This window comes from Salvelinus fontinalis, chromosome 42 (genome assembly GCF_029448725.1).
Source record: "Salvelinus fontinalis isolate EN_2023a chromosome 42, ASM2944872v1, whole genome shotgun sequence".
Classification (NCBI taxonomy): domain Eukaryota; kingdom Metazoa; phylum Chordata; class Actinopteri; order Salmoniformes; family Salmonidae; genus Salvelinus; species Salvelinus fontinalis.
This window is the reverse complement of record NC_074706.1, coordinates 18,305,722-18,329,365: the sequence shown is the minus strand read 5'-3', so window position 1 is coordinate 18,329,365 and position 23,644 is coordinate 18,305,722. Positions and strand designations below refer to the sequence as shown.

At 40.9% G+C, this 23,644-nt stretch overlaps 1 protein-coding gene across 1 annotated transcript; it reads right to left on the bottom strand.

Annotated features, from left to right (window-relative positions):
* Positions 1-851: 851 nt before the first annotated feature.
* On the bottom strand, positions 852-18,047 carry LOC129841401 (sodium/potassium/calcium exchanger 2-like). Its single transcript, XM_055909661.1, has 10 exons — positions 17,112-18,047; positions 15,795-15,857; positions 7,433-7,465; positions 6,400-6,523; positions 6,069-6,161; positions 5,532-5,602; positions 5,227-5,364; positions 4,983-5,072; positions 4,542-4,708; positions 852-3,967 (listed from the first exon to the last, which is right to left on the bottom strand). Exons 1-10 carry the CDS (start codon positions 18,045-18,047, stop codon positions 3,718-3,720), a joined length of 1,965 nt encoding a protein of 654 aa, XP_055765636.1. The 3' UTR covers positions 852-3,717.
* Between the last annotated feature and the right edge of the window lie 5,597 nt (positions 18,048-23,644).

The following is a 23,644-nucleotide window of genomic DNA, read 5'->3' as shown; positions in this document are numbered from 1 at the left end:
GTTTTGTGCTGGTTATCATAAATAAAAAAATGATTAACCTAACCCACGCTGCATCTTGGTCCGACCATCCTTCCAACAACGATCGTTACACTAACCCCTGTTTCATTACTGCAGAAATTGGACAGAACCATCAGGGAGATATTGATATCGCAAAGAAAATGATCAAGATGGCCAAGGTCATGGAAGCTAAATGAAGAGACATTCTTAAATTTTGAATGAATTCGTCTGCTGTGACTGTGTTTATATTCCGGATTTCAAGCAAAACATGCATGACTATCCCTACTGCTTTGCATCGCTTGTTAGACGGCTGTGGAGTTCCTGGATGAGCTTGATGTGCCCTTCTTCAAAGTGGCCTCATGCGATGCCAACAATTTCCCCTGTCTGGAACTGACTGCAAAAAAAGTCAGTGATTCCAGTTAACACTGTGTTATATGGGAGAAACTTTGTGGAACGTTCAGATATAAATATTTTATGAAGAACAAAGATGCCTCTGACAAGTAGAAAAAGGAATCCTAACGGCACTATTCATGCCATTTCTATTTCAATATTTTCCATCTGAATGTGGCCCGGGTTGCAGTGTTTCTTTTTAACCACTAGGTGAAGCTACTGGCTTATGTACTTGTGCATATCAAATTTGTATTCTTGGGTAACCAAATCAATAATGTCTGCACCATTGCACTCTATAATGAATATTTGTATATTATATATTATATTGTAGAGGACAACATTTATTGGATAGTTTTGATAGGTTCGTTTTGGGTGATTTGATTCTGAAACAAAGCAATTTACACCTACATTTCAAACAAATTTTCATTTATTATCATATGACATTTTATACAGAATGACTGATATGAGTTTTACAATATTTGACATGATTCAAGTATACATGATTATGATTCATATACATGATTCATACTTAAATATATGGTATGTAACAGAAATATAAAAGCATTGCCATTCATTGTTTGTTCTGTATTATTATGATAGACTTCCACACTGTCCATATAGTTCTGTATATCGACCGTTTTACCTTCCTACTCATCCATACATTAAATGTTACACACGCATAACATCCATTGAAAAAAGATCAAGAAATTACCCACTATATGAAAGTCCTTTCTTTATTAATGCAACGTGGATGTCTAAAGTCATGAAGTTATCTGTAATTTAAACATGTTCTATACATATCAATAACATTAAACCCTAAAACAGTGGAAGCGATATTGGTATAAACATCAAATTGAATTATCATGTTTTTGAGTTTACATTACAGTTTACAAACTGTTTGTATGCATAAACATTGCATACACGAGAGAAAACAAATTGACAATGATGAAATTGGCTTAGAGAAATTAACGAAAAGTGACGGGGGTTACAGTAATACATGGAAAAACTTTTAACAAAGATAATCCATTATTTTAGTTGTCAATATAGTAGCTCATTTTTTTTCTTTTTTTGCCATATCAGTTTCAGATGGTTCAATTATTGTTAAAAATCACATATAGTATATCCCAGTGAGCAAATATGGTTCAAAATACGTTGTTTCCACAACACATCTCTTTCGAAAAGACATATTTTACACCAGTTTTGCCCACTAGGGTGTGATAATATAACAAGTCACTATTATGGTACAAGTATTGCAAAATTGGGCTTGTTATCTTAACAACTATTTATAAGAAAACAACTTAATTGTGGTAATGCACATACTGTATGCTTCATGTGCTAGAGCAGGTGCTAGAGCAGCAAGATCAGTTGACCAAACCTGTTCCTAGAGAGCTAACGTCTTGTGAATTTTCGCTCAAACCCTAATCTAGCGCACCTGATTCTAATAATTAGTTGGTTGATAAACCGACTCAGGTTAGTTCCATCTGTGGTTGGATTGAAAACCTAGGTAGCGCTCCAGAAACATGGTTGGAGAATCCTGTGATAGAGATATGCTTTGCCGTTGCCAGTCAAAGGGCAAGCGCCATACAGCAATGGTAAGGTAACAATTCTGAAGCAACTAAATAGTTAGACATGTTTTATGATCGATCTTATAGTGGAGAAGAAACATATCGATTTTTTTTACAGAGTAGAACTATTGATTATTCTAAGAATATCATTCACATGCTATTTTGCTTTGGTCAATATAAAATCTTAAACCCCTTATTCTGTTCAGTTGATCAAAAGTGAGAGAAAATTACAAGATGTTATTCAGATATACATGTTACTGTTTGCTCTTATATAGAGAAAACAAGCAAAGAAATAACGTATAAAAAAATATATATTTATATCTCTATATGATTCTGAAACATACAAACTGCATCAAACATGGAAAACTGATCATTTGTACAGAGTTCACAACCCCTTCACATATTTTTCACTTTCACATCTGCACTGTTTGGGGTTTTAGTCTTGATTTCTGTATAGGACTTTGACATCTGCTGATGTGAAAAGGGCTTTATAAATACATTTAATTGAACGGGGTTGCACACTGAAAGTGATTTAATATAGTGTGTCCCTACATCACACCTGTCGACCATTTTAACTATTTACATTTGTCATGTTCCTCAGCTGATTTGCATATAGAATAAGTGGGTACTGTGTATATATATACTATATATATTGTTACATTTTCAACCATAAAAATGTTGTAGCATTAGGTACAATAGATTTGCTCAACTCGATCACCTTAATATTAAATGTCAAACAAGTTTGAAAAATATGGGTTGGGCTTAAGAAACAGAAGATAAATTACAAGTACTACATTGTATTTACTTAACAAAATTGTCCCAAACAAAACCACCCTCGTCATATTACTACCATTTTCTCTTCATTTACACGTTTACCTTTCCAAACTTTGCAAGTTCATACAAACATGTAACAGTTATAAACCAAATCAGAACTGTACAAATTCTAGATTTTGATTTGAGAACAAAAACCTTTTGGGCTTTGCAAATTAAGCAATTGTAATATAAATACAACTGAAAACTAATTTACAAAAATCAAGAAAAACACTTCCACTTGATCCACGCAATCTTCAGACACTCTTATAACAAGGACCTGTGCAAATTGATCTCGATTTACTGGAGTTCGGTAAACTCGATGAAAGCTGAGGAGCTGCTCTTTGGTCTACCTGTTGGTGGATCCAACCATGTTCCTCATGCCTTGATATTTCTTGCATCCGTTGAACCTCTCTTCCATTTCCCTGCCAGGTTCCACTTTCTGGTTAGGACAATGCAGGACCTTTTCCAGAGCTCCACTTCATACAGCCATCAACGTTTTTGACCGATGGACAGTTGATACCTGACTAATTCAAATGCATTCTCTAATCACATCACATAGTCCTCTGGATTGGAGTAACCAGACGTGGTCCCCTACTCTCCGACATGGGCGTGATTACAATCGCCTGTTTGTCAGTCAATGACGGATTTAAACCAATGCAAGCTCTCGGATGTGGTCATGTGACGTGGAGAGAAACCCATTCCATTGGGCAGTAGCATCGTGAATCAATCGCTCATCGACAGGTCCGTCTGCCCTGCTCAAAGTTCACAAATGATCATTTGCAGGTTGTGCTCGGGCATTTGAAGTCAATCAAGTCATGCTAGTTTTCTACTGCTCCTCCCAATGGAAGCCCCCATTGATAACGGGAGGATCAAATGATTGTGTTTACTGTATATGTGTGTGAGAGAGAAGGTGTGTTTGTGTTTCCAGGAGGTTGGGGTTGAAGTGGGGCCTTCAGATGGAGATGGGACACACGATGACCTTGTCTTCCAGCAAGACGCTGGTTACCAGGAAGAAGATGTACAGTAAAAACATGAGGCCTCCCAGAACCTTGCTCATCTTCCACTTGCAGGAGGCGATGGAGATGATGACGAAGAGCAACATGAGGAAGAGGAGCACGATGGCGCAGAAGAGGCCGTTGCTGCTCACCTGCACCGCCTTGAAGTCATTGACTAGGCCGTAGATGAGCCAAGGGAACGGCAGGCTGCAAGGGTAGAAGGAGAAACAGAGAAATCACATGTACCGTGACTGTCTAGAGTAGACTATACGGTGGTAAAGTGAAAACATAGTTGCAGTTGATCTTTTGACTTCCAGGTTGACATTTTTGTCATGCAAAAGAGCATAGATCTGTGCAAAGCAACTGTAACATTTCAAAAGAGCATAGATCTGTGCAAAGCTACTGTAACATTTCAAAAGAGCATAGATCTGTGCAAAGCTACTGTAACATTTCAAAAGAGCATAGATCTGTGCAAAGCTACTGTAACATTTCAAAAGAGCATAGATCTGTGCAAAGCTACTGTAACATTTCAAAAGAGCATAGATCTGTGCAAAGCTACTGTAACATTTCAAAAGAGCATAGATCTGTGCAAAGCTACTGTAACATTTCAAAAGAGCATAGATCTGTGCAAAGCTACTGTAACATTTCAAAAGAGCATAGATCTGTGCAAAGCTACTGTAACATTTCAAAAGTGCAGCAATAGAGCTTGCCCGAGAAAACATTTAAAAAAAGGACTCATTCATGCAAACAGCATTTTAAATGTGCTTTTGGACCGACTTACCCCACGGTAATGTCAAATATGTTGGAGCCCACAGAGCTGGACACAGCCATGTCACCAAGGCCTTTCCGGGCTACAATGACACTGGTGATTAGATCAGGGATTGATGTACCAGCTGCTAATATGGTCAATCCCATGATCTCCTCTGTAATCCAGAAGGTCTCTCCAACCTGAGAGTGAAAATGGGTTAACTACATTGTTCAAACAAAGACAAATAACCAGATTTGGCGTTATTACGTCTGGCGATAGACACGGCTGGAACTCAATCGAATGACTGGATGTTGTTTGGATTGGTTGGCTCTTGATTATGTGTCGTGGTCACACAGACTGATATGCTTCCACCATAATCAAAAGGCCATAGGTGAGGTGGGGTAATGATTGACACCAAACCCTATGGTTTGATTGGCTCAGAATGAAAGTGACAGGTGTCAGGGAGGGGCTTACCTGATGAGCCCACCACACCATGAGGTAGGAGAAGGCAGCAATCCAACAGATGGAACCAATGAAAGTTATGGGGAAGAATTTTGTGGAAGTCTGAAAAAAAAAGAGAAAAAAAAGTGTATGATAAGTTTATGAAAACGTTCAATGTCCTTTTTTGAAGCGTCATAGATTTTCACAAATCAATCAACCAATCGTAGCTACACCCCAAATGTTAATGTAGTCTGAGGAGAATAGCAGCTCCACTTGCCTTTCTCCTGACATCGGGCAGAGAGAGCCACAGGGGGAAGACAATGGGGAGGATAAGGAGATACGTTATTCGTTTGCGGTTCGTCGCCGGCCACTCCAAACTCAGAGGAGCATCCTCATCTTCCTCCTCCTCCTCAGCCTACCAAACAGAGAGGGGTGGGGGGTTAGAGAGAAACAGTGACAGAAATACCAAGGCTATAAAACAAATATTTGATTTTAAACAGAACTAATTCATCCAGTGTGTGTCAGTTACTCTCTTAAACATCATGTCACTGATTTTGGAGGTACTTGGTAGACAAAGCCTACCGGTCCTACGTCGCCGTTTGCAGGCGAAGTGACTTCCACTGTTACGTTGGAACTGTTGGGGATGTTTTTGTCTGCGTAGAGAGACAGAGAGAGAAAGAGAGAGGTCAGGAGTTAGACTTGAAGGAGAGACAGTGAGAGTCACTGGAGAATGTTATACAATATATATTATGTATATACAGTATATTTAAGCAATAAGGCCTGAGGGGGTGTGGTATATGGCCAATATACCACGGCTAAGGGCTGTTCTTATGCACGACGCAACACAGAGTGCCTGGACACAGCCCTTAGCCGTGGTATATTGACCATTTATCACAAACCCCAGAGGTGCCTTATTGATATTATAAACTGGTTACAAATGTAGTTCGAGCAGTAAAAATAGATGTTTTGTCATACCCATGGTATACGGTCTCATATACTATGGCTTTCAGGCAATCAACATTCATGCCTGGAACCACCCAGTTTATAATATAGTATATAACACGTATAAAGTATTTTAACATATTTAACATTTACGTACATTTAAAATGTAAAGCTCACCTGCGACACCGTTGGGTTTTTCCCCCTCCCCGCCATCTTGACATTTCTGTTTGGCCATCTTGTGAAGAATGGAGGCCTTCTCTTTGAATCGCCCTGAAACACAATCATTGCTGCATAGAGTCAGTGATAAACCCTAACGATTTGAACCTAGCTACGGATTCCCCACTAATGGAAACATAAAACAAAACATTACAAATATTTGATGTTGTTTCCATTAATGAGAAATTGTGAAAACATGTCTAATACAGAAACATATTGAAACAAATACATCAAATATAAATATCGGAAGTGTGTCTATATTGAAGGTGTGACAAAAAACCCGTTGTTTTACCCCCCAGTCCCTCACCCTCACTGAGGGGGTCCAGTGTATGGATCATGAGCTGGAAAATGCTATTCCTCATCAGGGTGTTGTGGAGGGAGGCCGATGAGCCTCCTCTCTGGAGACGGGGTTTGGCCTGCAGTAGAGACCAAGGGCATAGGCTGCTTTAACGTCTCTATACCAGATGAGAATCTATAGCTTCAATACATAGCTCTAATCTATAGCTTCAATACATAGCTCTAATCTATAGCTTCAATACTAGATCATCTATAGCTTCAATACATAGCTCTAATTTAAAACTGCAGGGGTGGAGTCAATTTGGTTTTCAGTTCAGTCAAGTGAACTGAAATTCAATGTATGAATTGAGTTTCGATTTTACTTTCCTGGATTGACCCCAACCCTGAGCTCACAATGCATATGTGTCTTTGGTACACAGTGGTGTAACAATGACGCAGTTGAACAAAGTGGTATACACAGTGAATGCACAGTGTGACGTGTCAAGTGCGTGAGTGTCAATAATGCAGTGCCTTGTGGTGCAAAACAGCGGCATATATTTAGAGAGTTCATATATTTAGAGAGTTAGGTCAACTTTTGTTCTAAATCTTGGCGTTCAGTTACATAGCATTGTTTAAATATTGCCCATGTAATGTTAATGAGGAGCTAACATGGCTGCTATAGAATGTTGCAGTGTCATGTAAATGCATCATAATGCTCCTAGACGTTCAGTTTTATAATATTTTTTTTAAATATTCCCCAAGTAATTCATTCGTTAGTGGGGAGCTAACGTGGCTGCCATGTTGAATGTTGACGTGTCATGTAAATGTGTCATAATGCAGAAACAGCATTGGCCCAACACTCTAAATACCTGGCTCTGGCGCAAACTATCTGACGCATTTGTGGACCTTTACATTTCATTGTATTCTTGCAGCATTGCTGTCTATGGCAACATGCTTTGTGTGCTTGCTTAGGAACACTGGATATTCAGTACTGTCAATATGACACATATAAATACAGGTTAAGATGCCACAACAGAACATAAACATACCGTCAACTTGTTTTCGTCGTCACCCGTGGTTGCCTTCAAAGGAAAGAAGTAAAGACGTGCATGTATGAAGTCTCACAAAATCGCACTTAAACAGAAAATATCATCTGCCAAGAAATGCTAGTTATTGACAAGACACTGTGGCACAATGAATTAAAGAAAAGCAGCCGTCATGATAAATGATCAGGATATCAAACTGTCAATAGGTAAGCCGGTTTCAAAATGATCCATCGAGAATGTACAGGTTGGAATGCAGCTGGGAATACTTGGCAGCTGGGAAGACGTAAAGCTTTTGAAACCTACAGATGCAGCTCCTCTAATCTAAAGCCAACAGTTCTTCAGAGGACATATACTTTACAGTTGTGGAGACAGAATCCCATCTGCACAACTGTTTGAGAGAGAAATTAAATTGAGAAAGCATACTGCTTTTCTGTTTGGAATGTAAGGTACAGTATGATACCATAGCAAGCAGTAGGTCTCCCTTTTTAATGAATTTGAAAAAATGTGAAAAACATTGACATCATGGTGTTGCATGTAGGTAAGTGACAAAAAAAATCTAAATGTAATCCATTTTTAAATTCTGGCTGTAACACAACAAAATGTGGAAAAAAGTCAAGGGGTTTGAATACTTTATGAAGGCACTGTATATCAATGATAGGGAATTAATAACTTCAATGAAACCTTGCGCAAAGACAACAAAACTATGCAACACCTCAGCAGCTTGCTGTGGTCAGACACAGTGTTATACTATAGCTAACGACGTATCTTCACACCACAAAACAAGTGAATAGGAATACATGACAATCCTAATATTTTTTACCTTTAAAAATGGAAGAAGGAGCATTTGAATTATAGGAGCTAAAAGTCTTGAGTTACAGGAGCAATTTGACTAAGCAGACACAGCCATACTGTAGTCAACTATTGTATGTTTCAATTTAAAAAAATTCTAGATTATGATTACCAATTTAAAAAATACTGAATTTCAACTCTTTTCTTCAATTAGCAGAGTTGAAAACCCTGAACAGCCCTGCTGTTTGTCTACCAGAAAATGGGACAACAATTACACAACCGTTTTGCATCAATGTAGAACGAGTCATGTCGTCTAGTAAAGGATTTCATTGGGACTAGGAGGATCCATCCAGAGCCACTAGTAGCTGTCTCTCAAAGTGTTAGCGGATGAGCGTTAGCCATGTGAGCACCCAAACTTAGGCCTTTCCAGTAAGGCAGGCTAAGGCCCTGTGCTGTGTTTGATTCCCGGCGGTTGGCTGTTGCCTAATGCTCACATGGCCCTAGCGGGTCATACAGGTTATTTATTAGGCATTGAGCCTAATAACCTGCAGAGCATCTGCTGCCGGAGCTTAGGGTTAGGAATGGATGGATTGGCAAGATGGAGAACTGCTGGAGGTTTACATTGTGGCCTGGCTTACTGTGGGAGGCAGGTAGTCTAGCAGTGAGGAACATTGGGCCAGTAACCGAAAGGCCGCTGGTTTGAATCACCGAGCCGACTAGGTGAAAAATCTGCCGGTTTGCCCTTGAGCAAAGCAATTAACTCATTGCTCCTGTAAGTCGCTCTGGATAAGAGCGCCTGCTAAATGACTAAAATGTCAAATGTACAGACATGGTGAGTTTTATCCCCTCTGAAACCACCGCCAAAACACCGCCACATTTCCAACCTGTCCCGTTCTCACCACACTGACCAGTTTGCTTAACAGTTGGTCTGCCGTGTGTCATGTGGTCTGAAATGGGCGCCATTATCGTCACGAGCACATAAGCATTTCACTGCACCTTTTATACCTGCTGTAAACTGTGTATGTGATGAATGCGTTTGATTTTGAATTTGACGTCGACAGGACATAGACACTGACAGTGTAGAAATAGATTCTTAACAGAACTCCCACCTAGGTCAGGAGGGGAGTGGGTTTGGAGAATACTCAAGGTTTTCGGCATAGCCACAAATAGGGTAGAAACAAATTGGGTAGACACAATACAAATATAGCAATAATATTTTACAAATCCATCTTTGTTCAACTGAAATGTCATTGGCCTATACTGGCTATAGCTTATAGCATTAACCCTTTACTGCAGTAAGCTAAATTAGGCTCACACAGTGTTTATTGGTAGTCTTAAACAAATCTACTTTGAAACAAATGTATACACCTCACACACATGGGCTTTAAAAAAAAGAAGACACCTGTACCATGTCAGATATAGAGTTGAAATGTATTCAGTTTTGAGTTTCCATCCCAATAATACACTTTTTATGCATCACAGAAGACTTAAATATAACAAAACCATTTGATATACAAACATTTTAACAGTCCACCAACGAGGCCACTAGAGAGCGATTTGGTCATTTGACTGCAGGAAAGGGATTTATTAAAGAACAAATAATGATTTGACAAATTCTGTAGGCCTATCTAGACAAAAATGTTGAGGTGAATTATGTATGAGTCTACATATAAAAACAAATACCAAAAAGAACACAGGAGCACAGGATGAACTGTGATTAATATCATTATAATAGAACATCATCAAATTGATAGTTATTAACTCTTGCCAAAATGATAGAGGCATAGATGTCTCTAGGTACAGAATCTGGGATTGAGTAAACAATGCACTAATGGGTGATCCATTTGATCCACAAACAGGGTAATTGAAGTTAATTAAAGTTAATTGATTAATAGGGATCTTTACATACACTGCCATTGTTTTTATATCAAGTAGCTCGGGCGCCCTAACTCCCTTTATACCTCTGCAATAATGATGGAAATATACTTATTTTTTGCTTACTTTTAAGTACTATTTTCCACAAAGTGTTTTTGCTGTAGAAGCGCAATCAAACACTAGACATGTGCTCATAGCTAAAACAATATTTACCAAAATGCTGGGGAATGGCTTGGAGAGGGAATTTGCAGGGCTTTCATACTCTTCATACATAAACACACAAACAGGACATACATACATGCACACACTGTACTAAAACAAATATCTGCAAGAGAAAATCAACATGTATATCAAATGCATCTTTTTGACTTCTTTCAGTGCCTCGATAACAGGAAATAGCTACGCCTGGAATTCAATCAAACTTGCACTGCAGCTGGTAACTGCACCATTCAACTGGAATGTGTCTTCCACATTTCTGAATCAGAGAGGTGCGGGGGGCTGCCTTAATCGACATCCACGTCTTCGGCACCCGGGGAACAGTGGGTTAACTGCCTTGTTATGTAATGCGATTAATTAAAGTGTAATTAATTCAAACTGCCAATCAAAATGATCTTTAAGATCTGTACAAGGAACACGTGGTGCTTTCGAAATAACAATTATTCACAGTATACTGTAGCCGTAAATGCCATAAGGCTGACAGCCAGCCAGCCAAGGCTTTCTGCGAAGCCGGGAGTTTCTGCAAGTATCCTTGCAAGGCAGAAGTCAATTGTGTCCACCTGACCCGCCAAGCTCCCAGACTTAGAGAGGATTAATCCACAGAGATAACCGTATTTAGAACAGTAATTTCCACCCCTTCATGTTAACTCTCATAACAACCTTCACATGTCACAATGTGACGTTTGATTCGAACCTCACACTTTTATTACACTTATTCTGTATTGGGTTGAATAATGGTTGTTACTTGGGTGGCGTTACAACCCTTAAGGGCTCTAGTGTCCATTGGATATAGAAGATCTTGGATATGTTAAGTGTGTTAACATGTTAAGTGTGTTACCGGTAACCTTTCTTCATGGGAAAGAAGTTAACTCAATAACAATACAAGTACACTTTTGGTTACAATTAATAATAAAGATTGGAGCATAACCCTATTTCCGAGACAATGAAACGCAGTGTAGCTGATTGGTCAGTTGTGGCCCTGGGGTTTAGCACAGGAAGTGAACCCTCACAATTAAGGTAAACATTACAATAAAGCAGGGCTCTCCAACCCTTCTCCTGGAAAGCTGTAGGTTTTCGTTCCAACCCCAGTTGTAACTAACATGATTCAGCTTATCAACCAGGTAATTATTAGAATCAGGTGAGCTTGATTAGGGTTAAAGTGAAAATCTACAGGACGGTAGCTCTCCAGGAACAGGGTTGGAGAGCCCTGTACTAAAGATTATGGAAGCATGGACATTTACAACATGGTCCACGATCATTTACATGTCATTGAGAAGCATGATTGAAAGGAAAATGTTGATGGAATTACGTAAACACTGGTGGTTGTTTTCTATCTAAAACGTCAGTGAGAATTTTGCCCTGCAAAATAAGCATGCAGTCTTCTTGTCTCTTGCAAAAAAAAAAATTGGCCAGCAAACACTTCCGAGTGCAGTCAGATCATGCTAGTCAAAAGCTCTTACACATGAGTTCCAATGTCCATACTAGCATACTATTTAGAATGCATTCCCAATACGTTGCGTCATTCTAAGTACTATACGCTAGTGTATTATACTGAACGAAAAATATAAACGCAACATGCAACAATTTCAACGGTTTTACTGAGTTACAGTTCATATTAGGAAATCAGTCAATTGAAATAAATGAATTAGGCCCTAATCTATGGATTTCACATGACTGGGGATACAGATATGCATCTGTTGGTCACAGTTACCTTTTAAAATAAGTACGGGCATGGATCAGAAAACCAGTCAGTATCAGGTGTGACCAACATTTACCTCATGCAGCGTAACACATCTCCTTCACATGGAATTGATCAGGCTGTTTTTATTTTTTTAACTAGGCAAGTCAGTTAAGAACAAATTCTTATTTACAATGACACCTTAGGAATAGTGGGTTAACTGCCTTGTTCAGTGGCAGAACGACAGATTTTTACCATGTCAGCTTGGGGATTTGATCTAGCAACCTTTTGGTTACTGTTCCAATTCTCTAACCACTAGGCTACCTGCCGCCCCTGTTGATTGTGGTCTGTAGAATGTTGTCCCACTTCTCTTCAATGGCTGTGCGAAGTTGCTGGATATTGGCGTGAACTTTGAAAGACGCCATCATACACGTCGATCCAGAGCATCCCAAACATGCTCAATGGGTGACATGTCTGGTGAGTATGCAGGCCATGGAAGAACTAGCACATTTTCAGCTTACAGATCCTTGCGACATGGGGCTGTGCATTATCATGCTGAAACATGTGTTGATGGCCACGGATGAATGGCACGACAATGGGCCTCAGGATCTCGTCATGGTATCTCTGTGCATTCAATTGCCATCGCTAAAATGCAATTGTGTTCATTGTCCATAGCTTATGCCTGCCCATACCATAACCCCACTCTGTTCACAACATTGACATCAGCAAACCGCTCGCCCACACAGCACCATACACGTGGTCTCCGGTTGTGAGGCCAGTTGGACGTACTGCCAAATTCTCTAAAACAACATTGGATGCAGCTTTTGGTAGAGAAATGAACATTACATTTTCCAGCAACAGCTCTGTTCAACATTCCTGCAGTCAGCATGCCAATTACACGCTCCCTCAAGACATTGTGTGAAAAAGCTACACATTTTAGAGTGGCTTTTTATTGTCCCGAGAACAAGGTGCACCTGTGTAATGATCATGCTGTTTAATCAGCTTCTTGATATGCCCTACCTGTCAGGCGAATGGATTAGCTTGGCAAAGGATAAATACTCACTAACAGGGATGTGCACATTTTTGAGAAATAAGCTTTTTGTGCATATGGAACATTTTGTGGATCTTTTATTTCAGCTCATGAAACATGAGACCAACACTTTACATGTTGCGTTTACATTTTTGTTCAGTGTGTATATATAGTGGATATAGAGAAACGTAATGTGGAAAGGATCCTCTACTGTTCATTGCTCGTTCTTTGAGTCACTGTAGGTTTCTGTGTCTTTAGTCATTCAGCTTTAGTCAGTCAGCTGCAGCAGGTTAGTCACATCATGCCCAGGGCCCGATTCCCGATAGCGATGGAACTAATGCTGCGTTCATAACCAAGTGGGAAAGATGTAAGTTGTGAAGTCATAAATACAGTTGGATGCATCAGGCATTCACGTGCTTTGAACTTTGTCAAGAAACGTTGATTGGCTAATGGCCAACAAGCTGCGTCGACCATAAACTATAGCTACAGCTATCATGCTTGTAAACAAATTATAGTGTTCCAAAACCATGTTAATAGATTGCTTTAAAAAACTGCCGAAAATGCTGTTATTTCCTTAGTAGGTGACGTCAGCATGTAGCATGAGTTGGCGCTCAGTGATGATAGACAAGTTTCCCACTACTAATTACGAGTTGGGGGGGCATTTAATATAATTTTCACAGTCATATGTGGTAAATACCAACTTTCCACAAGGATAGAATGCAGCATTAAGCTTAGGAGCGTTTTAACGATGCATCAATCCTATAGCAGCTGAAGATCATATGCGTTTCCCAAAACATTCAGTGTTGTTGGATCATGTATCGATACTGATAGGATCGACAGAACGGCAGCACCGCTCTCTTCCGCCTTCCAAGTCTTACTTTAACAGTATAATTATTCCACAATACTGACGATTTATGGCTGCAAAATTATTTTAATGCTAATCCTAATCCCAGATTATTTTAATGCTAATCCTATAATAATGCACTACATCACAAATGAGGTATTTTGCACATGTTCCACAACATTAAATATATTGAGGCAATTGCATACAGTAGCCTAGAATTAGCAACAACAAAAAACTGATTGAACATGAAATTGATTTCAGTATGGTTTAAATATATAGGTCTAGACTGTACTTATATTTTAATGTAGTCATCTTGTTTTTCATTTAAGAATATTTGTTTCCCTTGCTTGTTTGTAACAATTTCAAAAACATTGGCAAATTTGCACCTTCATGCTGAAGTTATCGGCGGCTGGACACAGAAGATTCAGATAGCATCAAGATGTTTAGTGGAGATCTTCTGTGTATAAAGTAACTATAAAGTAACGCAGAAGAACAATTAAGCATCTAACGGCACACTTAGCTGTTGTACGAGTGGTCAGGAGGCAGTTGGTAAATAACGAACGTTTTCAAGTGCAACTTTACTAACGATGGTTTTGGAAAACAGCTCGGCGCTTCAACGATGCCCCTACGAGGGTTCTAACAATGCACTTAGCCTTGAGATGCTTTTGGGCAACGGGGCCCAGGAGTCTGTCGCTTTATATTTGCTGTCGTCACAAATGGTAATCAGTAAAGGGTTTAAGAAGGATTGGAGTCTTAGAATAATCAAGTAGGGTGAGTTCTTCCTGACTTCCACCATCTTACATATTTATACATCTCTCTCTCTACATATATATGGCTTGGGTTAAAAGCACAGACTTTACTCTGAATGACAAAACAATAGACACAATTGGTTAACATTTTTTATTTTTTTTTACTTTTCCTAGTGTTGGGTGACTTTTGATCTCCACACCAGCAGTGGCACCTGGCTAAAATTAGCTGTGGTAAATGGATTGGAGGATTTGCAGAGGGATTACTTAAGAACTACAGACATATGAGGGCAAGCAAGTCGTACATCATGTGCTGGCTGGTTAAAAGAAAGCCCTGAGGAGTCAGACCAGTACAAGGATGAGAGACTTCCTGTGAACAGGGCAGTTTTCTCCGAAGGACAGAATACAAACAAGAGTTTTTATATCCCCTTGATGATAGAAATAGTAACCACCTCTTCAAGTTGGGTTTAATAATGGCACTTGCATCTCAACGTTAAGATCCGAGGTGTAAACTGAACATACCACACATCAAATAACTACTGATCAGATACTGTATGTTATGTAAAGATGTAAGAGTACCACACATCAAATAACTACTGATCAGATACTGTATGTTATGTAAAGATGTAAGAGTACCACACATCAAATAACTACTGATCAGATACTGAATGTTATGTAAAGATGTAAGAGTACCACACATCAAATAACTACTGATCAGATACTGTATGTTATGTAAAGATGTAAGAGTACCACACATCAAATAACTACTGATCAGATACTATATGTTATGTAAAGATGTAAGAGCAAAGTTTGCTGCTACCCACTAAATGTTGCTGTCACTACAACATTGGTCCTTATATTTAGAAAAAAATGGCTCGTAACTTAGTTATCATTTATGAATTTAACTTACGTGTTTTAAAGTACTGCTTGCTGGAATCATATATCAAACCTCATTGCTATATATTTCTTTACAATATCTAGTGTCTCAATGTGGTGTGACGATGATAATAATTAGTACATATGGATATTATTTTCTTCTAAATGCCAAATAGAGGCCTATAATCTAGTCCAAATTGCACAGTAGTATTAAAGTATAAACCCCTGAAGATCTGGAATTGGGATGCAATACAAGTCAAAAGCTACAGGTAAGCCCTAACAATCACAGCCAACATCCAGCTAGGGTTCACCTGGGCTCCGTAAGAGTGTGACTCTGAGTATATAACATCTGAGAGCAATGAATCAGACTCCAACTGAAGACAAAGACAAGAACACAGCAGGTCGGACACATGTAGGAGATATGTCACAACAGTAGAGTTTTGAATGATAATGATGCATTTATTTTTATTTTTATGTGTTCGATCTATATCTACGCACATCCATTTTTTCGCCGTGTCTTTTGGGGTCGGCCCCTAAATGTTTCATCCCATGGAAATGTATGTATAGCTACTTAAAATCTGAAGTTGGGCTGTTGTTGTTTTCTTACATTAGGACTAGCATTTCTGGAAAAAATACTAGCTATCTTGATAACGAAGTACACGTGGGAGTTTTAAGAAAACGATGAGTGCTCAAGCTACTTTAACCTACTGTCTTTATCTCAACTCTGGTCATGAAGAGATGTTGAATGAATGCAGCTGTTGAGAAGTTGGTTCAAGGGGACACACTGTGCAGTGCACATTGTTGGGCCTATCCACTCAAACGTGTTCGATACTTTGAAGAAATGTGGCCACACCAAACTACCCTCTGGAGCCATGTTGATAATAAGAATTGGAATCTCCAAACATTGAGACCTCGTTCAGAGCAACCACCCTCCCCCATTTGCAGCCCATTACAGATATTGACAATTCCTGGTATATGTCGACAGCTGGTTGGTTCCAATGTTTAAAACCCCCCAGATAACCACAGACCACTGAATTCAGTAAACCAGTTAATGTGTAACCGATTTCCTATAGGTCGATAAATGTCGAAGTTAATGACAAAGTCAATAAATGGTGTGTAATTACAGTATCCATCATCAAGAAGATAAAGTCTACATATTTATGACTTAAATGGCATATACATTTCCTAAACATTGGCTGTGTAAATGTGTCTTGTGTATAGTAGTATGTTTAAAACGTTTAAGGGAAAACTAGATTTGCGTAAAGTTAGTTGACTGACTACTGCGAGTGCTGTATGTACGGTGACCCAGCTTTGCAAAGGGCTCAGATGCCTGGTATTTAATATGAGAGTGGATGGAAGACGCCATGGAGCGACCTGCTTGGTGGTTTGACTTAGTCAGCACGTATAGGGAGGGCCATCTCTGTGAGGCCATGCACAGGTGACATACAGCTAAACCCAATGTTAATCCCTGGGCAGGCAGAGGTTTGGCGTCTGTCCGTCTACCTGGCCCGCAGGAAGACTTTTAAATACCCTTCCCTTACGCTGCACGCGAGCAGCCTCCTGCCAAAAGCAAAAGGAACGTGAGTTAAAAATACATCTGGGGAGGAAAAGGTGGCGGCAAAACTCACCTTAGGAGCGGCCTCCACCTCTTCCACTTGATTCTGGCCCAATTTACTCTTTATGAAGGTCTCTACAGGTGCGTTGAACTTCATAAATGTCACATAACAAACGTAGCACATCAGCAAGGCGATACTTTCCCACAGAAAGATCTGGTTATCCAAAAAAAACAGGATGAGCATCAGGAGACCAATGATGTAGAAGGAGACGTCTCTAAAGAGGGGCCACCAGGTCAGCTGGAGAACCTCCTTGGAGAACAACGCGCACATCCCGATGACAAACAGGATGTTGAACACGGCCGAACCCACAATGGTTCCTATGCCCACGTTGCTGTGGGAGATGAACACCCCGATGACGGAGGTGAAAAGTTCTGGGGCGGAACCCCCGGCCGCCATGAAGGTTGCCCCGGCAACGTCGTCCGAGATCTGAAGTTTCTCTGTGATCACAGTTAGGGCCGGGACAAAGAACTCGTCGCACACAATGGCTAAGGCGATGAACATGTACAACATCCCAAACATGTGCAGACTCACAGCCCCCTGCCTTCTCTGCTCCAGGTTGAAGAGATCCGTGGGGTAGTCCCCCATCTCATCCATGGAAGACTTCATGGCCACGGGCATGTCCTCCATCATAGAGACGTTGTGGCCTCCCTGGTGCTTGATGGTGAGCAGAGTTCTGCGGGGGGCCAACTGCAGTAGGGCTCCCCCGGACATAGCAGCGGGGGAGGAGGAATGTAGATCACCTCCATTTCCATCAAGCCCAGTAGAAGAAGTAGTCCACTGGAAGGCACCCAATGAGAAGACTGTGCTGAGAGTCACAATGCTGAGGACGAAAGCTAGAATCCTTATGGGCCTCAGTTTTCTCCGGACGTGGAGGTAGTGATGCCTTCTGCTCAGGGGGAAGGAGTCCTTCTGGGGCCCCATGTCAGCACCTGGGAGCATCAGTTCCATCGCTGTTGCATAGGTGGAGGCTGAGGCTCAGGCTGGCTGTGAGGCTGCTCTGGCTGGCTTAGCACGAGCGCTTGCCTTACGGTGTCGAGGAGAGCATAGTCCTCTAAACACAACAACCGACTGGCCCCTGATGTTCTCCAGGGTCTGGGGCATATAAAGGTTTCCTCATATTAGTGTCTGGAAAACACAAACGGGGAAGAGAGAGGATTATTACAAGGTAAATCCTCACATCTGTAGAAATATCAACAGGCCCAATGTGAACCTTAGTTTAGACTAAGTTATAGGCCTCGATTGATATACACTGAGTGTACAAAACATTTTGAACAGCTGCTGTTTCCATGACTGACCAGGTGAAATCTATGATGCCTTGTTGATGTAACTTGTTAAATCCACTTCAATCAGTGTAGATGAAGGTGTGGAGACAGGTTAAAGAAGGATTTTTAAGCCTTAAGACAATTGAGAGGTATGGTAGTAGGTGTCAAGAACTGCAACGCTCAACAGTTTCCAGTGTGTATCAAGAATGGTCCACCACCCAAAGGACATCCAGCCAACTTGACACAACTGTGGGAAGCATTGGAGTCAACATTGGCCAGCATCCCTGTGGAACGCTTTCGACACCTTGTAGAGTCCATGCCCCGACTAATTTAGTCTGTTCTGAGGGGTGTGGGGGTGCAATGCAATATTGGGAAGGTTCTCTTAGTGTTTTGTACACTCAGTGTACAAGCCCTGTGTATCAACATTTACTATACTCCTACCAGGGACCAATAAGCTATAGGCCTAGTCCTTCTTTCTTTGAGGGCTGCTTAAATACAAATTGGCACATTACTACAGGCTAAATTGGTTTCAGGGATTGTTCAGCGCTATCCCAGGGACCGGTGCCGCTCACAGACCAGGGCTTGAGAAACACTGCGATAGACACTGCGATTAGACTATTTTCTTTCCAATCTAATGTATATCCTCAAGTTGGTGTGTTTGTACATTGGCCTAACCATAAATGAAATACAGCTGTGTTACCTTACAGATGAATCCTACCCAGCTATCTCTAGTACTTGTAAACTCGCTGACTTTTAAAGTCCTGTCCTGTTGAAAAAAAAATCTCAGCAGCTCTATCGCTGAATGGCAATCTCACATAAATCAATATCATTGCTTAATTAAACATAATAGATATTGATTTTGAAAGATGAATACTTTGCATGAGGCAAATGATTCCATATACATTCAGTTGACTTGATTACAGTTGGATTTCTCCATGTGCCTGCATCAGTGCCCACAAGCTAAGCGTAACCAAGCTTAGCCTAGGCTATGATGATTATCAAAACCCTGGGAAGGTATCTTGAAAACCTGTCCAATATCTTTAAAACATGCGTCTATTAGTGTGGTTATGACAGCGCAGATATCTAAAAACAGAAGCCGTGTGTTAGGTGAGGTGAGAATTTGACTGGGGACAATAAAAGGCCACTCTAAAATGTGCAGTTTTGTCATACAACATAATGCCACAGATGTCTCAAGTTGAGATATAGAGAAACAGGCCTCAATGAATCTATTCAAAGGTAGTTTAGCGTCTCTGCATCAGACTCTTAAGTTGATAGCTGCTTAGAATTGTTAAACCAATTAGGCTAATTTAGAACCTCCAAGCTTACAGTTCACCTTTTTTTACTGGCAATTTCCTCCAACGATAAGACTCAAAAGGAATGTAGAACATTGTAAACAGCAAATATATCCTTAGATCAAAAAGGAGCCCTATTCTCTTGCATAGTTGCAGGACACAGACCAAAGCCAATCAACTAACCACCTAGTTCATCTTGCACACCACCATCCAAACCAATGCGATATCAAACGCAAAAATATCTTCAGAACAAAAATAAATCCTCACAAAACAATGCATAACAATTGAAAGAAAAGTACTAATTTACCACACTTGCAGTCTCCTGTTGGACGCTGTACAGAAGAAAATAAGGTAGGTGGTGAAGAATTTGCCTGTAAAGCCAATCCTGAGTGACAAGTTCCTATAGGCTCGAACTGTAGACTGTGAATAGCTCATGTAAATCTGCTCTAAAATTTCCTTAGCACCGAAGGGGTGGAGATTACAGAAACTAACAGTCAATCCTATGGTGAGGTGACTCCTCCCCCTCTACCTTATGTACCTGCCTACCCGCCACGTGACAGGAATCAACCTTACCTAAGGTTTTCTTCTGTCTTTATTTGACTTGAGGGGAAAACGTGAGATCATGTTGCTTGAAAGACCAGAACCCAACCCTATTGATAGGCTTTATCCTACCAGGCCATTGTATTGTAGCCTGGCCTCAAAGACTAGACGTAACATAGTCAACGTAAATATATGACTCAAATTAGTATGATATGTTATGTTTGGAATGGTTACATAAGACAGTTTGTATAGTGTACTAACCAAAATAGCTTTACCAGTAGGTTGATACACATACTAAATAACATGTATGTGCTCACCTGCTCGTCAAACATCTCATTCCAAAATCATGGGAATTAATATGGAGTTGGTCCCCCCTTTGCTACTATAACAGCCTCCACTCTTCTGGGAAGGCTTTCTACTACATGTTGGAACATTGTGAAAGGAACTTGCTTCCATTCAGCCACAAGAGCATTAGTGAGGTCAGCACAGATGTTGGGCGATTAGGCCTGGCTCACAGTCTGCGATACAATTCATCCCAAAGGTGTTTACTGAGGTTGAGGTCAGGGCTCTGTACAGGCCAGTCAAGTTCTTCCACACTGATCTTGACAAACCATTTCTTTATGGACCTCGCTTTGTGCACTGGGGCATTGTCATGCTGAACCAGTAAAGAACCTTCCCCAAACTGTTGCCACAGTTGGAAGCACAGAATCATCTAGAATGTCATTGTATGCTGTAGCGTTAAGATTTACCTTCACAGGAACTAAGGGGCCTAGCCCGAACCATGAAAAACAGCCCCAGACCATTATTCCTCCTCCACCAAACTTTACAGTTGGCAATATGCATTAAGGCAGGTTGCGCTCTACTGGCATCCGCCAAACCCAGATTTGTCCATCAGACTGCCAGATGGTGAAGCGGGATTCATCACTCCAGAGAACGCGTTTCCACTGCTCCAGAGTCCAATGGCAGCGAGTTTACACCACTCCAGCCGACGCTTGGTATTGCGCATGGTGATCTTAGGCTTGTGTGCGTCTAAACCCATTTCATGAAGTTACCGATGAACAGTTATTGTGGTGTCGTTGCTTCCAGAGCCAGCAGCATACCACCTTCCATCCCACTGCTGGCTTGCTTCTGAAGCTAAGCAGGGTTGTTTCTGGTCACTTCCTAGATGGGAGACCAGATACTCCTGGAAGTGGTGTTGGAGGGCCAGTAGGAGGCTCTCTTTCCTCTGGTCTAAAATAATATCCAAATAGCCCAAGGCAGTGATTGGGGACATTGCCCTGTGTAGGGTGCTGTCTTTCGGATGGGATGTTAAATGGGTGTCCTGACTCTCTGTGGTCACTAAAGATCCCATGGCACTTATTGTAAGAGTAGGGGTGTTAACCCCTGTGTCCTGGCTAAATTCCCAATCTGGCCCTCATACTGTCACCTAATAATCCCCAGTTTACAATTGGTTCCTTCATCCCCCTGTGAATATCCCCCAGGTTGTTGCTGTAAATGAGAATGTTTTCTCAGTCAACTCACCTGGTAAAATAACAGTTAAATAAAGAAGTTTGGAACTTGGTCATGAGCGTTGCAACTGAGGACAGACAATTTTTACTCGCTTCAGTACTCAGCAGTCTCGATCTGTGAGCTTGTGTGGCCTACCACTTCGCGGCGGAGCCGTTGTTGCTTCTAGACAATTCCACTTCACGATAACAACATTTACAGTTGACCAGGGCAGCTCTAGCAGGGCATACATTTTGTGAACTGACTTGTCTATGGAGATTGCATGGCTGTGTGCTCGATTTTATACACCTGTCAGCAACTAGTGTGGCTGAAATAGCCGAATCCACTCATTTGAAGGGGTGTCCACATACTTTTTCCCCTCATCACACAATACGCCATAATGACAAAGCAAAAACGGGTTTTCAATTTTTTGGCAAATGTATTAAAAACAAAAACCAGAAATACCATATTTACATAAGTATTCAGACCCTTTGCTATGAGACTTGAAATTGAGCTCCGAAACAGGATTGTGTCGAGGCACAGATCTGGGGAAGGGTACCAAAAAAAAATTCTGAAGCATTGAAGGTCCCAGAGAACACCGTGGCCTCCATCCTTCTTAAATGGAAAAAGTTTGGAACCACCAAGACTCTGCCTAGAGCTGGGTTGAAAGCACTGACTGTAAGTCGCTTTGGATAAGAGTGTCTGCTAAATTACCAAAATGTAAATGTACTACACTTGTTGACCATTTTCAAAGACATAGCTGTTTATGATGTTTACTGTGGTAACATCAGTGGACTTGTTTAATTTTTATAAACGAAAATAAAATAATATGTGGTTTATTTAACGAGGCAAGTCAGTGAAGAACAAAATCTTATGTACAATGATGGCTTAGGCACAGTGGGTTAACTGCCTTGTTCAGGGGCAACACGACAGATTTTTACCTTGTCAGCTAGCTCGGGGATTCGATCTAGCAACCTTTCGGTTACGGGCCCAATGCTCTAACCACTAGGCAACCTGCCTCCCCAGGTAGCCTGTTTATAATACAATGTCACTAAGATTCAAAAGCCACGTTGTGTTCGTTATAGGCCTACAGTACCAGTCCGTGTGTAGAATTGGGCGTCTGTCAAAGACCTGTCCCTTACGGAGGCTCATCGTCATATGGCGCTGTAAGTAAGCACACTCAGGGATGGACAGAGGGCAGGAGGGGGGGGAGGTAGTATTAGAATCCTTCCAACAGCTTTTTCTTCTTCTTCTTCTTCTTCTTCTGGAGAGTAAAGCTGGTGGTGGTGAGGTCAGGCTAAACACGTGAGCCATTAGCGCTGTAATGCTCTGCAGCCTCTCTGCTGAAGGTGAGCTCGACTTATCTGACCTGTACTGGCTCTCAGGTCTTTACAGAATTAATACATGACATGGTTTTCAAACCTGCGCCAAAGTACTGAACATCATCAAATGCTATTACCATGCCGAGATAAAATAATATGCTCCTGACTTTTATAAGTGCAAGTAGGTACTGTATGGCAGAAGTACAGGATAGAAGTGTAGTAGAGAAGGGCACTAGTTACAGGAGGCTGGTGAGGGGAGGACGGCTCATAATAACGTCTTGAATGGAGTGAATGGAATGGTATCAAACACATGGAAACTATGTGTTTGATACCATTCATTCCATTCCAGACCATGAGCCCGTCCTCCCCAATTAATGTGCCACCTGTGGTACTAGTATACAGCATAAGGTAGTGAGTGTCCTTGCCCTTTGGCCCTAGATGACATGAGGTTGTGTGTGAAGGCAGCTAAACTACTTTACAGGTTAGGTTACTTTGAAGCTGACCTTGGTTAGGCCTATGTAACCGGCCATCACGGCTATGTTAAGAAGAACCAAGGCAGGCTAAATATATTACATAACGGCTAAATTGTCATGTAAGGTAGAACTCTTATAAAGCTTAAACTGAGGTGTTATAAAAAAAACTGG